Raw genomic sequence first — 14,830 nt, 5'->3', positions numbered from 1 at the left:
TGGGAGAGAGAGTTTGTGGTCATGTGGCATGCCTTTATTAAAAATACAGCAGTTTGGCTTGGGTAATATTACTAGATATTTATAGTTAAACATTTATAAAGGAGATAAAAGCAAAAAAACTGCAGATGCTGGAAATCCAAAACAAAAATAAAAATACCTGGAAAAACTCAGCAGGTCTGACAGCATCTGCGGCGAGGAACACAGTTAACGTTTTGAGTCCGTATGACTCTTCAACAGAACTAAGGAAAAATAGAAAAGAGGTGAAATATAAGCTGGTTTAGGGGGGGTGGGGGTGGGACAAGTAGAGCTGGATATAGGGCCAGTGATAGGTGGAGATAGCCAAAAGATGTCATAGACAAAAGGACAAAGAGGTGTTGAAGGTGGCGATATTGTCTAAGGAATATGCTAATTAAGGGTAGAAAGCAGGACAAGCAAGGTAGAGATAGCCCTAGTGGGGTGGGCTGAAGGGAAGGGATTGAAATAGGCTAAAAGGTAGAGATAAAACAATGGATGGAAATACATTTAAAATAATGGAAATAGGTGGGAAAAGAAAAATCTATATAAATTATTGGAAAAAAAGGGGGGATCGGAAAAGGGGTGGGGATGGAGGATCTCCTTTCCGATCTCCCCCCTTTTTTTTCCAATAATTTATATAGATTTTTCTTTTCCCGCCTATTTCCATTATTTTAAATGTATTTCCATGTGGCCCTCTATCCAGCTCTACCTGTCCCACCACCCTCCTTGCCCCCCCCCCCCTAAACCAGCTTATATTTCAGCTGTTTTCTATTTTTACTTAGTTCTGTTGAAGAGTCATACGGACTCGAAATGTTAACTGTGTTCCTCTCCGCAGATGCTGCCAGACCTGCTGAGTTTTTCCAGGTATTTTTATTTTTGTGTCCGTATGTTTCCTTCTCGTTTCAGAATACAAAAAAAATGCATGGCCCATAAGCAAAGTTTCCCTCTGAGATTTGGTTTGCGCAGCAGTTAATATCGAATGTGACCATCTCCAACAAGAGAGAATCCAACCATCTCCCTTTGACATCTAAAGGCATTACCATCGCATAACCTACATTCTGGGGGTTATCATCGACCAGAAACTGAACTGGACCAGCCATGTAAATACTGTGGCTACAAGAGCAGGTCGGAGGCTGTGAACTCTGCAGTGAGTAAATCACTTTCTGACTCCCCAAAGTCTGTCCATCATCTACAAGGCACAGTTCAAGAGTATGATGGAATACTCTCCACTTGCCTGGATAAGTCCAACTCCAACAACACTCAAGAAGCTCGACACCATGCAGGACAAAGCAGGTCCCTTATCTGGCACCCCATCCACCACCTTAAACATTCGCTCCCTCCATCACTGACACAGTGCGGCAGCAGTGTGTACCATCTGCGTCTTGCGCTGCAGCAACTCACCAGCCTCCTTCACAAAACCTTCCAAACCCGCAACCTCTACCACCTAGGAGGACAGGGACATCAGATATATGGGAACACCATCACCTGCAAGTGCCCCTCAAAGCCACTCACCATCCTAATTTAGAAATACATCGCCGTTCCTTTACTGTCGCTGGGTCAAGATCCTGGAACTCTCTCCGCAATAGCACTGTGGGTGTACCTTCACCACATGGACTGCAGCGGTTCAAGAAGGCAGCTCAACACCACCTTCCTCAAGGCAATTAGGGATGAGCAATAAATGCTGGCCTAGCCAGTGATGCCCACATCCCGTGAAGGAATATTAAAACAAAACCTCGCTGAAAGTGAAGGTTCTGGAGAAGAGTAGTGAGATGCAGCTGTAGCAGCTTAAATATCATTGTTTTGCTGAATCAGACAGGTGAGCACATGAACATGTGTTTCAAGGCTGCCTAAGGATCTTGGACCTCCTGACCCCACCACCAATTTGTGTACTTTTTGTTTCTTTTCATGTGTTGGTTAAGTGAATGAGAAAGAGTAGGGAGTACTTATCAACCGTATATTTTCCTGTGCTCTTGAATGAACTTCAGTACAATATCTACATTCAAGAAGATGCTATCAGGCAGTAGCTGAGACATGACCAGGAACAAATGGCAGCTCAAGCAGCCCAGAGCCTGGTGACTAAAGGCTCCCTGGTGAAAACCAAGGGCAGCAGTACTGGTACTCATGGCTCTGCCACTCATCTCCATAGCCCTCGCTCACAGGGAGCATTCAGGATAGGGAAGCAGTGAGTGGAAGCATTTATAAAGTACATTGATTATAACTGCCCAAGCTCGGAACTTCTGCACCCTCAAGATCCTCACTTTCACAACCCGGAACTCCGGCTTCTGATCAGATCTCGATCTTGAACAGGAGCACAGGTTCAGGAGAGGGAAGCGTTGAGTGGGAGAGTGAGGGAGTGGGAGACTTGGTGAGGAGAAGGATCAGGGATGGGTGAATCAGGGAGGGGCAAAGGCCGCAAGCTAGAGGGTCAGCAGCATGAGATAGGGTCAGACAGCCAGAGAGGCCTGTACAAAATGGCAGTGACTGGGTCACACGGCCCTACCTTAGACCGGCGGGAAACGCTTTAAAATGAATCTTGCGATGCTAAACAAGAATATAGGCCCCATTAACTGACTGAAATTAAAGCAGAATAACATTAAATGGAGCAACGTGAACGTATACAAAAGGATGAAGCATCCACAATCCTCTGGGGTAGACATTGCCAAATATTCAGAATCCTCTTCAGTGAATAAATTTCTCCACATGTCTATCCTAAATGATCGCACCCTTATCCTGAGGCTTTGCTCCTGTATTCTACATTTCCCCTGCAAGGGGGAACAACCTCGCAATTAAGCCCCTTCAGAATCTTATATGTTTCGATGCGATCACCTCTCATTCTTCTAAACCCCAGAGAGTACAGATCGAATTTACTCAGTCTCTCATCCAGGGACCAATCTAGTGAACATTTCCAGTAACTCCAATGTAAGTATATTCCACTTAGGTTTGGAGACCAAAACTGCACATAGTACTCCAGGTATGGTCTCATCAAAGCTCTGAATAATTGTTGTAAGACTTCCTTATTCTTGTCCTCCAATCCCCTTGCAATAAAGGCCAATATGCCTTTTGTCTTCATAATTGCTTGCTGTACCTGCATACTAACTTTTTGTTCCTTGTAAAAGTACACTCAAGTCTCTCTGAACATCAACATTTACAAGTTTCATGCCTTTTAAAAATTATTCTGCTTTCTTATTCTTACTACCAAAATGGATAACGTTACACTTCCCCACAGTATATTACATCTGCCATTTTGTTGTCCACTCACTTAATCTGTGTATATGCATTCTCTTTGTGTCCTCCTCACAGCTTACATTCCCACATAGCTTTGTACTATGAGCATATATGGATACGTTATCCTCAGTCTCTTTGTCCAAGTCATTATTAATATAGATGATAAATAGTTGAGGCTCCAATGCTGATCCTTGCAGTATTCCACTAGTTCCACCTGCCAACTTGAAGATGCTCAGTTTATCCCTACTCTCTGCTTCAGGTTCATTAGCAAATCCCTGTTCCCATGCTAATATATTATCCCCAACTTCATGTGTCCTTACGTTGCATTATTAACCTTTTCAGGCACCTTGTAAAATGTCTTTTGGAAATCCAAGTATAATACATCCACTGTTTGCTGGTAATCTGCCCTACTAGTTACATTCTCAAAAAACTCTAATAAATTTGTTAAACACAATTTATCTTTTGTAAACCCATGCTGACTCTGTCTACTCATACAATGATTTTCTATGTGCAACGTCATACTTCCTTAATAATAGATTCCAGCATTTTCTCAACATCTCGTGTCAGACTAATTGGCCTCTGAACATATGAATTAGGAGCAGGGATAGGCCAGTCAGCCTCTCAAACCCGCTCCACCACTGATAAGATCAGAGCTGATCTGATTGTGGCCTCAGTTCTACTTTTCTGTCTACCCCCATACCCTTTTACTCCCTTGTCAATCAAAAATCTATCTAACTCTGTCTTTAATACATTTAATGATCCAGCCTCCATTGCTCTCTAGGGAAGAGAATTCCTCATCTGAGATAAAAAGCTTCTGCTCATCTCCCTTCAAATGGGAGACCCCTTATTTTTAAACTATCTTCCCTGTTTTCTCCCTAGCTCCTTTCTTGCCTCCTGATATGTTAATTCAGATCATGAAAAGAACTATAAACAGATGTTTCATCCAGCTTGATTTTCGCAGAGTCTCTGACAGTGGACAGGATCAAGATTCAAAGTCCCCCGACCCCTTATTTCCGACAATTTCATTGGTAGGGGAAAGGGAGTGGGATATGAAGCACAAAGGGTTAAATTACAAATCAACTGAGCCACTTAAATTCAATGCATAGGACAAGCCTCAACCAACAGTGTGTGTTTCATGACTTTATGGTGGATGACATAAATGCTTGTGAAGGGCAGATATTTAGAACTGTCAAGTTGTCAAGTTATTCAAATCCCCTACCCTTTAAATTTTGAATTAAAAAACTGCCTGCCCATGTCTGTGATAGTGAATAAAATCTGTTCTAGCAGTTTCAATAGATGTTTGCTGACATAACCCTAAATACTTTCATTATAGCATTATTACTGCTTGACTGCTTCCACCGTCTGTTATTATCACAGTAGGGAGTGTCGTAAGCTCATGGTTTGATTGGCAGCTCTAAGAGGTTATGAAAGGATTAGCTGTCTTTGAGGTGAGGTGCTGAGTATAAATGTTTGTTTTTAAAAAGGAATTAAATTCTTGAGGGAATTTAAATGTATTGAATGGGCCTTAATGAATAAGTTTTTTTTAATAAATGAAGACTAAAATAGATACTTAGAACTTTATTTTATTTCATCTCAGCATGGCTCCCAATGTCTGCCCATGGTAGATACTGGGTGAGTTGGCATTGAGTGTGTAAGGGCCAAGAGTGGTGGGTGGGGGAGCATGGGTTGGCATGAGTTGACATAGGTGCATTAAGAGGCCATAGGGATGAGTGGGTGGGATGAGTGGGTGGCATGGGTTGGCATCAAATTGGCATGGGTTATAAAGGAGCTTGTGGATGAGTGGGCAGCATGGATTGGCATGGAGGGTATGAGGAGCCATCGGGAGTGGGTAGAGGGGCATGGGTTACCATGGATGGGGAGTGGGTGGGGCGAGAGGCATAAGGACTAGAGGGCCTAATATTTAAGAAAACAACTTGGACAAAGTGCCAGAGAACTGGGGTGGGCCTTTTAACCAGCCTACCTTGGCACTCGGCGTGCCCCTGTGGCTGCCTCCAATCTGCTTTTGGGGGCAGTGGGCCTCACTGTATCCCTCACCCATTCTCTCCACCCAGCCTACCCACCCCAGAACAAAAATCATGCTGTTCGGGGCACTTATTCCCTAGGCGGATGTGCCGAGGCAGGAAATTTCCTGACTTAAAGCTACCCAACTCTAAGATAAAAATCCTGCCCGTTAAGTCTAATAATGCACTTCATTGGCCATTAAGTGTACTATTCAGTAGTGTTTTGAGGTAAAATATTGGAGAATGCATTTTTACACACATTTTTGTATCCTCAGGAAGAATTTAACACATACAAGTTTACATTGCATTGGAAAGCTTATCTAGTATTAGAACTTTTAACATTTTCTTAAAACCCTCATATGCATACTTTAAAAGAAATACTCCAGCATAAAGCTTTACATTATTCTTACCCGAGTAGCCATTAACTACCAGCTGTCCCCAAATTTTTTTCAATGAACGTTTAAAATTTTAAAATGTCCTCCTCAAAATTCTTCCCTGAAAGCAGTTTCTCATTCTGGATTCAGTGATGATTTCCCTTCAGTGCCTCATTTAAGTTCCACGCTTAATATATCAGATGAATAAGCAAAGCTTAACTCAAGAGTCCAATATCAAAAGTGTCACGACAGCAGATCACAGTCCTGAATTATTTACAGGCATATTGACCTTTTAAGGAAGACATGGGTTTTTCAAAAAGACATACAAGCAGAAGCTGGCTGAGAACATAAAGTGACCACTTTCTGGAAAATTCCTGTGTGAATTATACTCCAGAGAGAACATGGAATGTTGCACCTAAAGAAGCATCAAGGCCTACTTCAGACAGAGACATTTGAAAGGGAGAAATGCAATGCAAAAGACTGAACTTTAAACTCCTGTGGTTGCAGAGACAATGCAGACTGACTACCACATCTCAGCAGAAAGCATCTCCAGTTGAGTTATATCTCAGGATGTGTACATGACCTGAGTTGAAAGAAAACAGATTCTGGATGAAGGACATGTTTGTTTTTTCCCTTCCAGGAATACACAAGGAAATGGGTTAAAAAGCCAGCTGCTAACCTGATCCGTGTGTTCTAGTTCTGGTGTGCTAGCATCTATTGTGAGGATCACAGCAGAAAAACATCAACCAGGCATCACTGTAGCTCACAGGTAAAAACCTCTCCTCTCTCTCGTTGGTGGAGGCAAGTCAATAGTCAAAAAGGAAAAGCTCTTTCAGCTAACCTGCAGAACCCAGCATCTCCAAACCAACTGCTCAACTGCCAACGGCAGGTCTACTGGAATCACTCAACTTAATGGCCGCAACATTTCTCCATCTACTCCTCACAGACAATCCAAAGACTGACTCATATATCTTTTTTTAACTTTTATTTTTGGACTCAACTTCTCATTTCTGATCTGTGTGCATGTGTGTTGTGTTTTTATTTTTTCTTGAGTTTGCAGTAATGAATAAACCTACTATTTCTTTGACTCAAGAAAGTCTGATTAAATTGGCTCCTTCTAAAACAAATATATTTCGACTGGGAAAAGGTATCCTCGGGGGCAATGGATCCTTTTTAAATTAACCTTGTTGCAACCAACCAAGGGTGTTGATTAAAGGAGGGAAGCCAGCCCATTCCTCCTCATCTGGGAGCATAACAAAATTGGGGTCCCGTTCAGGAAATTAACAATTTGGGGTATCTCACCCGGGATCATAATAAATTTAGGGACCTCACCCGGGGACCATTCGTAACAAAACGCAAACACGTCAAAAAAAATACAAACTAATGCCATGTGGCTATTGAGGGAAGTTCACCTCAGAGAGCAACCAGACATCAAATAAGCACCACAAGGAAGGTTGACAAAAAAAAGGAACTTTATCTGCAAAAATGTATCTAGAACCTCTGCATGACAAAATAGACTGCTGATCTTCACTGGAAAAGTCCAAGACTTAAGTCAACAGAACTTGAATGTTAAGGACATTTGTGGTTAAATATTGTAGTCAGCTGTAGATCAGTTGGTAGCACTTTCATTTGTCACTTCCCACTCCAGAGCCTTGAGCATAAAATTCTAGGCTGACAGTCCAGTGTAGTAATGAGGAGGTGCTGCACTATTGGAGGCGCTGTCTTTTGGATGGGGCTTTAAACCAACATCAGTCTGCCATCTTAGGTGGACAGTTTAGAAGAATAGAGGTGACCTCATTGAAGCACACAAAATTCTCACAGGGTTCAACGGGACAGATGCAGGGATGATGTTCCCCTGGCTGGGGGATGGGGACAGGCCTAGAACCATGGGACACAGTCTCAGAATAAGAGATAGACCATTTGGAACTCAGATAAGGAGGAATTTCTTCACTCAGAGGGTGGTGAATTTTTGGCATTTTCTACCCAGAGGGCTGGGGAGGCTCAGTCATTGAATATGTTCAATATAGAGATCAATAGGTTTTTAGATATTAAAAACATCAAGGGATATGGGGATAGTGCAGGAAAATGGCGTTGAGGTAAAAGATTAGCCATGATCTAGTTGAATGGCAGAGCAGGCTCGAGGGGCCAACAGGCCTACTCCTGCTCTTATTTCCTACGTTCCTATGACAAAAGATCCCACGGAGCAAATTTGAAGAAGAGCAGGGGAGTTATCCCAGGTATCCTGCCCAATATTTATCCCTGAATCACCATCACTGAAACAGTTTATCAGCTGCTATTTCTGTGAACTTGCAGTGCATAAATAGGCTGTAGCATTTCCTGCATTGCAACAGCGACTATACTTCAAAAGTACTTAATTAGCTGTGAAGCACTTTTAGACATTGAGGTTATGAAAGGCTTTATACAAATGCAAGTCTTTTTCATTCTAGAGCTGCCAAATCATAATTGTGTCCTATGTGAATTCTTTAAATTGTAGGACTGTTTTGATACTCAGTGGTAAAATCCTAGCTATACAAAACATGGAGATCCTGGCTGTGATTCCCCAGTCTGAGCCAAGTTAAATATTCTTAAATATTAGTGGTAGTAAGGAAAATTCAATTGACCCTAGAACTCTAAGCATGGAGAGAAGTCCCTTAAATGGATGAGGCCTACTGATGTGAATTATAACATGGTTGAAAGAGGAAATGTACTTGCTATACACCATCTCAAATGACGGATGTGAAAACAGCAAGATTCCCCTCAAAGTGATGAGATGAATTTGAGTTCTGTGCATTAGACTGCCTGCATCATTCTTTCTCATGGGCAATTAAGGATAGACAACAAATGCTGGCCTTGTCAGCAATACTCATATCCTATGAATGAATAAAGAAAAATTGCTACCTTCCTCAATTAATAAAAACCTTGTATCATCAGGATCATCAACTGGCTTGTGCTCCTGAACTGTGTTTGTACTGGTAGCAGCAAATTGCATCAAAACAGTCAGGGGTGCAAAGACTACTAGAAATCCCATTTTTTCTGTAAAGAAAATAATGATGCGTGTAGTCAAATAAAAATGAATAATTCTAGATCAACACCATCAAAAAGGGGACTGAGAAGCATTTAGATTTACATGAGAGTTCAGATAAATGTACAGAGAACTCCCTGGCAACCAGGGAGAAGTTTATGATTGTGTAAATTTTGCATTAATTGTTGTAGACGTGGATTTGATAGTGAAAAGGCTATTCTTGTTTTAAGTTCATGTTCTTATGCCATGACCAGGCTGGAAACACCTCATTTGGTACTTAGGATGCAGTCAGACAGCATGGCTAATAATAAGAGTATACCATCACAATGCTATAAGTTTCAGAGCACAGTAAACATGAACATATGTATATTAGCTCTTATCAACATTAAGTTTCACTAGCATTTTAGACAGTCCAAGAAAAAGTTGGGTTCCACTGAACCATTTGACCAAAAGAACTCACACTTACTGGATCACAAGGAGCAATAAATTCATACTCACCAGTGACGTAAGTGCAGGTGGATGAGTTGGAGGATACCACCATACTGTTTTATAGATGTTGATGTAATGAACAAACAAAGCAATGAGGTGGCAGAAGAGAAGGTGAAGCTCGAACAGAATGCCTTTCTCAAGAGGTAATTCAGGAATCTTACTGTGTTTCAGAGGGATCACAGTCTGGGTTGCGAGAGGAGGGCTTGTCAAGCCAGTTCCTGAGCCACTCCTAAGGACAAAAATCAAAAAACTGCAGTTGTTCACTGGTCAAAACATGATATTTCATCATTTCTTGAAGCCCTCAGATGTTCGTAAGGAGGACTTTGCAGGGTCGGCAGGGCTGCGATTGCCTTTGTGGTTTCTGGTGCCTAGGTCGATGGTCCGGTGGTCCGTCCGGTTTCATTCCTTTTTTGTGACTTTGTAGTGGTTTGTTACAACTGAGAGGTTTGCTAGGCCATTTCAGAGGGAACTTAAGAGTCAACCACATTACTGTGGGTGTGCAGTCACATGTAGGCCAGACCAGTAAGGACAACAGATTTCCTAAAGGACATTAGTGAACCAGATGAGTTTTTACAAAAATCGACAATGGTTTCATGGTCATCATTAGACTTTTTAAATTCCAGATTTTTATTGAATTCAAATTCTACCATCTGCCATGGCGCGATTCAATCCCAGGACGCCAGAGCATTACCCTGGGTCTCTGGATTACTAATCCAGCGACAATCCCACTACGCCACAGCCTTCCCTATTTGGATATCCACAGTCAGCAAATATTCTAACGTTAGGCTAGAGTCAAATTCTCACTATTTTGCCCTAATGTTCTTGAAGCCCTCTCTTGGTAGTACAGAACTTGAGTACTGCTGAGGAAAAGAGAGACATTTTTGTTGAAGCTTTTCATTTTGCACTCATCAGGACAATTCACAAAAAAATACCAATGTCAGAAGAAACAACATATATATATACTGTATGAGAAGAGAGAGTGCTGATTGGTTGGCATGTGGAGTTTAATTGGTAGAAGCGCGACCATGGAGGATGCACCAGTTGATGGTGCCTGACAGTTAACTGCCAAACACTGTTTGAAATTTAAACCTGGCAACTTATGACTCCAAATGGTCAAGACTTTGCCCTGGAGAATGAACCAGCGAATGGCTGTCACCTATTTTGTTCAGCTGAAATAGGTGCATTCTGAGTTATTTCGGTTTGCAAAGAACAGGGCCCTGTCTATTAATATATGTAGTTTCCAGTACACGTTAATGTGCCACATTGCAAGCCCAACTGACAATATTAAGTTGACTGTTAGTATAATTCTTAGCACACTGAGGATTATACAGCAAATGTTGTCCAATTGTGGAATCATGTGTTAGCGTTTTGTGGCGAAGTTAATTGCTTTGCCAAACTGCTTCCACTGAAGTGAGCTTATGGTAGCAGACATGTTTCAAACGGGTAGTGTTTATGGTGTGGTCATCTATTGAAACAATATAGTGGCATAAACAGATCAAATCGAAAAATGAAACAAATTTGCGCACCTCAGACCTAGTGTAGGGTACAGCGTAAATTAAGTTCAGCTTTAATGACACCATGTACGCCCAAATACACGGGCCTCTAGACCCAGCTCTCGCAAACATCTATTTTGGGTTCCATGAGAAACGTGTCTTTGATGGAATGACACCTAACCTCCTACCCCTTGCATATTTCCAATATGTAGATGATACATTTACTATATTTAAATCAGCAGCTGCATGTAATAATTTCCTTGCATGTCTTAATGGGGTCCATCCTGTACTCAAATTCATGTTTGAAACAGAGCAGTCATATGAACTCCCTTTCCTTGAGGTACTGGTTCAGAAATCTGCTGGGGGTTCTCTACCGCGGTGTACAATACACACATGTGGATTCTTACAGTTCCACGGGCTATAAGATTGGCTTTATTGACCACCTCGTAAAGGTGGAGGGGTAGAGGTATTGTCACTGGACTGGTAATCCAGAGACCCAGGGTAATGTAAACATGGTAAAGGCAGAGGCAGTGGTGTAGTGGTATTGTCACTGGACTGGTAATCCAGAGACCCATGGTAATGCTATGGGGAACCAGGTTCGAATCCCACCACGGCAGGTGGTGAAATTTGAATTCAATAAACAGCTGGAATTTAAAAAGTCTAATGATAACCATTAAACCATTGCCGATTGTCGTAAAAACCTATCTGGTTCATTAATGTCCCTTTAGGGAAGGAAATCTGCTGTCCTTCCCTGGTCTGGCCTACATGTGACTCTAGATCCACAGCAATGTGGTTGACTCTTAAAATGCCCTCTGAACAAGGGCAATTATAGATGGGCAACAGCCAAATAAAAAAAAGGGCCCGAGCCATTTGCTCACCATGAAAGCTTGATGCTGAAATAGAGGGCATCAAAGACATCCTGTGAGATAATGGCTACCCAGTTCAGATCATTTCATGCCACTTCAACAGAACTAAGTAAAAATAGAAGAGAGGTGAAATATAAGCTGGTTTAGGGGGGGTGGGGGTGGGACAAGTAGAGCTGGATAGAGGGCCAGTGATAGGTGGAGATAGCCTACAGGTGTCGTAGACAAAAGAACAAAGAGGTGTTGAAGGTGGTGATATTATCTAAGAAATGTGCTAATTAGGGGTAGAAAGCAGGACAAGCAAGATACAGATAGCCTTAGTGGGAGTGGGGTGAAGGAATCGAAATAGGCCAAAAGTTAGAGATAAAACAATGGATGGAAATACATTTAAAAATAATGGAAATAGGTGGGAAAAGAAAAATCTATATAAATTATTGGAGAACAAAAGGGGGGGATCGGAAAGGGGGTGGGGATGGAGGAGAGAGTTCATGATCTAAAATTGTTGAACTCAGTATTCAGTCCGGAAGGCTGTAAAGTGCCTAGTTGGAAGATGAGGTGCTGTTCCTCCAGTTTGCGTTGAGCTTCACTGGAACAATGCAGCAAGCCAAGGACAGACATGTGGGCAAGAGAGCAGGGTGGAGTGTTAAAATGGCAAGCGACATTGGGAGCAACGAATGCAGTAGACTAAATTGAGGGAATCCGCCCTCACACCTTCCTCTCCCTCCCAGAAACATGATAGGGTCCCCCTTATCCTCACTTATCACCCCACCAGCCTCCACATTCAAAGGATCATCCTCCGCCATTTCCGCCAACTCCAGCATGATGTGACCACCAAACACATCTTCCCTTCACCCCCCACCTGCAGCATTCCACAGGAATCGTTCCCTCACACTCCACCCTGCTCTCTTGCCCACATGTCTGTCCTTGGCCTGCTGCGTTGCTCCAGTGAAGCTCAACAAAAACTGGAGGAACAGCACCTCATCTTCCGACTAGGCACTTTACAGTTTTCCAGACTGAATATAGAGTTCAACAATTTTAGATCATGAACTCTCTCCTCCATCCCTACCCTCTTTCTGATCCCCCTTTTTCCCCAATAATTTATATAGATTTTTCTTTTCCCACCTATTTCCATTATTTTTAAATGTATTTCCATCCATTATTTTATCTCTACCTTTTAGCCTATTTCGATTGCTTCACCCCACCCCCACTAAGGCTATCTGTACCTTGCTTGTCCTGCTTTCTACCCTTAATTAGCACATTCCTTAGATAATATCACCACCTTCAACACCTCTTTGTCCTTTTGTCTATGACATCTTTTGGTTATCTCCACCTATCACTGGCCCTCTATCCAGCTCTACTTGTCCCACCCCTGGCCTTAAACCAGCTTATAGTTCAACTCTCTTCTATTTTTACTTAGTTCTGTTGAAGAGTCATTCGGACTCGAAATGTTAACTGTGTTCCTCTCCGCAGATGCTGCCAGACCTGCTGAGTTTTTCCAGGTATTTTTATTTTTATTTTCGATTTCCAGCATCCGCAGTTTTTTGCTTTTATGATTATTTCATGCTGTGTATCACACAAACTCATGAACAATCCCAAGGCGGTCACTTTCGCCCCTTATAAAGTGCACACTCTACCTCAGATTACCCAGGAAGGGCAAGGTATCTCAACATTTTGAGTAACATGCAGTCACAACACGAGTGGTATTCACCACTAACAGGATGCTGCGTCAAGCCAAAAAGACGTTCTGCCTATCGCACAAATGAGTAATGTGGTGTATGAATTTCAGTGCCAGTGTGATGCTAGTTACGTAAGCCGTACGTCCCAAAGACTGGTGGATCGTATCAAACAGCCTGTCCCAGCACTGTTCGCAACGGGCAAGGTACAGACTGTACCCAGCCAGCTCGTGCTTGCAAAACTCAAAACACAGTGTCCAACATTAGATATGATTCTGCAATTGGACAACATTTGCCAAATAATCCTCAACGTGCTAAGGACTATGCTGACAACCAATTTAAGATTGTCAGTCGGGCTCGCAATGGGGCATTTACATGTACTGGAAGCTACATATATTATACACAGGGCCCTGATCTTTGCAGACAGTAAGAACATGGACACACAATGCGCCTGTTTCAGCTAAAGAAAATAAGTGACAATCATTCACTGGTTCATTCCCCGAGGTAATGTCTTGACCAATCTGTGCCAAGTTGACTGGTTTAAATTTTAAACAATGCTTGGCAGTTAACTGTCAGTCACTATCAGCTGATGCATTCTCCATAGCAATGCCTCTACCAATCACAGTCCACTTGCCAACCAATCAGCATTCTCTTCTCATACAGGCTAAATATGTTGTTTCCCTTTACAATGGTATTTTCTGGCGAATTGTCCTGAGTGCAAGATGAAAAGCTTTAACAAAAATGTCTCTTTTTTCAGTAAACCTTTTTCCCCATCATACCACTCAAGGGCACAAATGGGAATTTTTCTATTTCCCACATCAACTATGTCTTCTCTCTCAATTGATAGCAAATTGTAGGCCTGTGGAACTTAACATAGGCTGTTCAAATTAATTTAATGTAGTGCCTTTACAATACAGATGAAACTTACATGCCAGTAGATTCAAGCCCAGCTTTCAGAAGTAAAAGAGTTAAACCAATATGCAACCAAAATGAAAATTGTCTAATATTAATAAACACTGCATTATACTTATCTTGACTACATCCAAATACATGCCAGTTTGAATGGTACTATTTTATGGAAATAACCAAAAATATAAAGCTCTGTGTGTACCAGGCTTGTGTTCTTAGCACCCTCCTTAACAGTAGCAAGTGTTATGATCCCAGTTAATGTTACTACTGGACAAGTCAGATCCCAAGGTGGAATCCGGCTTGATGGATACTACCTTTTTTTAGTTTAGGAACGTAGAGAGTGGCTATTGAACAGAGTAACAGGAGTCGGCTGATGAACTTATCACAAAAGAATAAATAATTTAGTAAACAAGAAAAAATGAACTACAGTACAATACTTCTTCACCCACAACTACACCTTTACAGATTTGGAAGGTTCCAAAAGTTACAAAAGCTATCTTATACTCTAATGTTCACAGTAAGCACACAAGCCATGTAAACCAATAGGTGACCTGTGGTAAGACATCACACTCTGAAAACAAGTGGCAGATGCCACCCCAAACAGATGCTATGGATCTCTCATCAACTTCCCCCACCATACCCTTGTCACACTGTGAGCGCAACAGTCTAATTGAAATTTGTCTTTCACAAGAGGGTTTCCAATCTCCACTCTCGAAGAACTCACTTTGGAATCTTCTCCCAAATGA

At 41.9% G+C, this 14,830-nt stretch overlaps 1 protein-coding gene across 2 annotated transcripts in view; it reads right to left on the bottom strand.

Moving 5' to 3' along the window:
- The window catches only part of tmem39b (transmembrane protein 39B), a 115,754-nt gene that overhangs the window by 70,775 nt on the left and 30,149 nt on the right, over nt 1–14,830 (bottom strand). For both annotated transcript variants that reach the window (XM_041212089.1, XM_041212088.1), the window contains exon 3: nt 9,156–9,375. In XM_041212089.1, coding sequence (XP_041068023.1) covers nt 9,156–9,375 — 220 coding nt within the window. The remainder of the gene's footprint in view (nt 1–9,155; nt 9,376–14,830) is intronic.

The sequence above is a fragment of the Carcharodon carcharias genome, chromosome 19 (assembly GCF_017639515.1).
Source record: "Carcharodon carcharias isolate sCarCar2 chromosome 19, sCarCar2.pri, whole genome shotgun sequence".
In the NCBI taxonomy this organism is placed as follows: domain Eukaryota; kingdom Metazoa; phylum Chordata; class Chondrichthyes; order Lamniformes; family Lamnidae; genus Carcharodon; species Carcharodon carcharias.
This window is presented reverse-complemented; position numbering and strand designations above follow the sequence as displayed.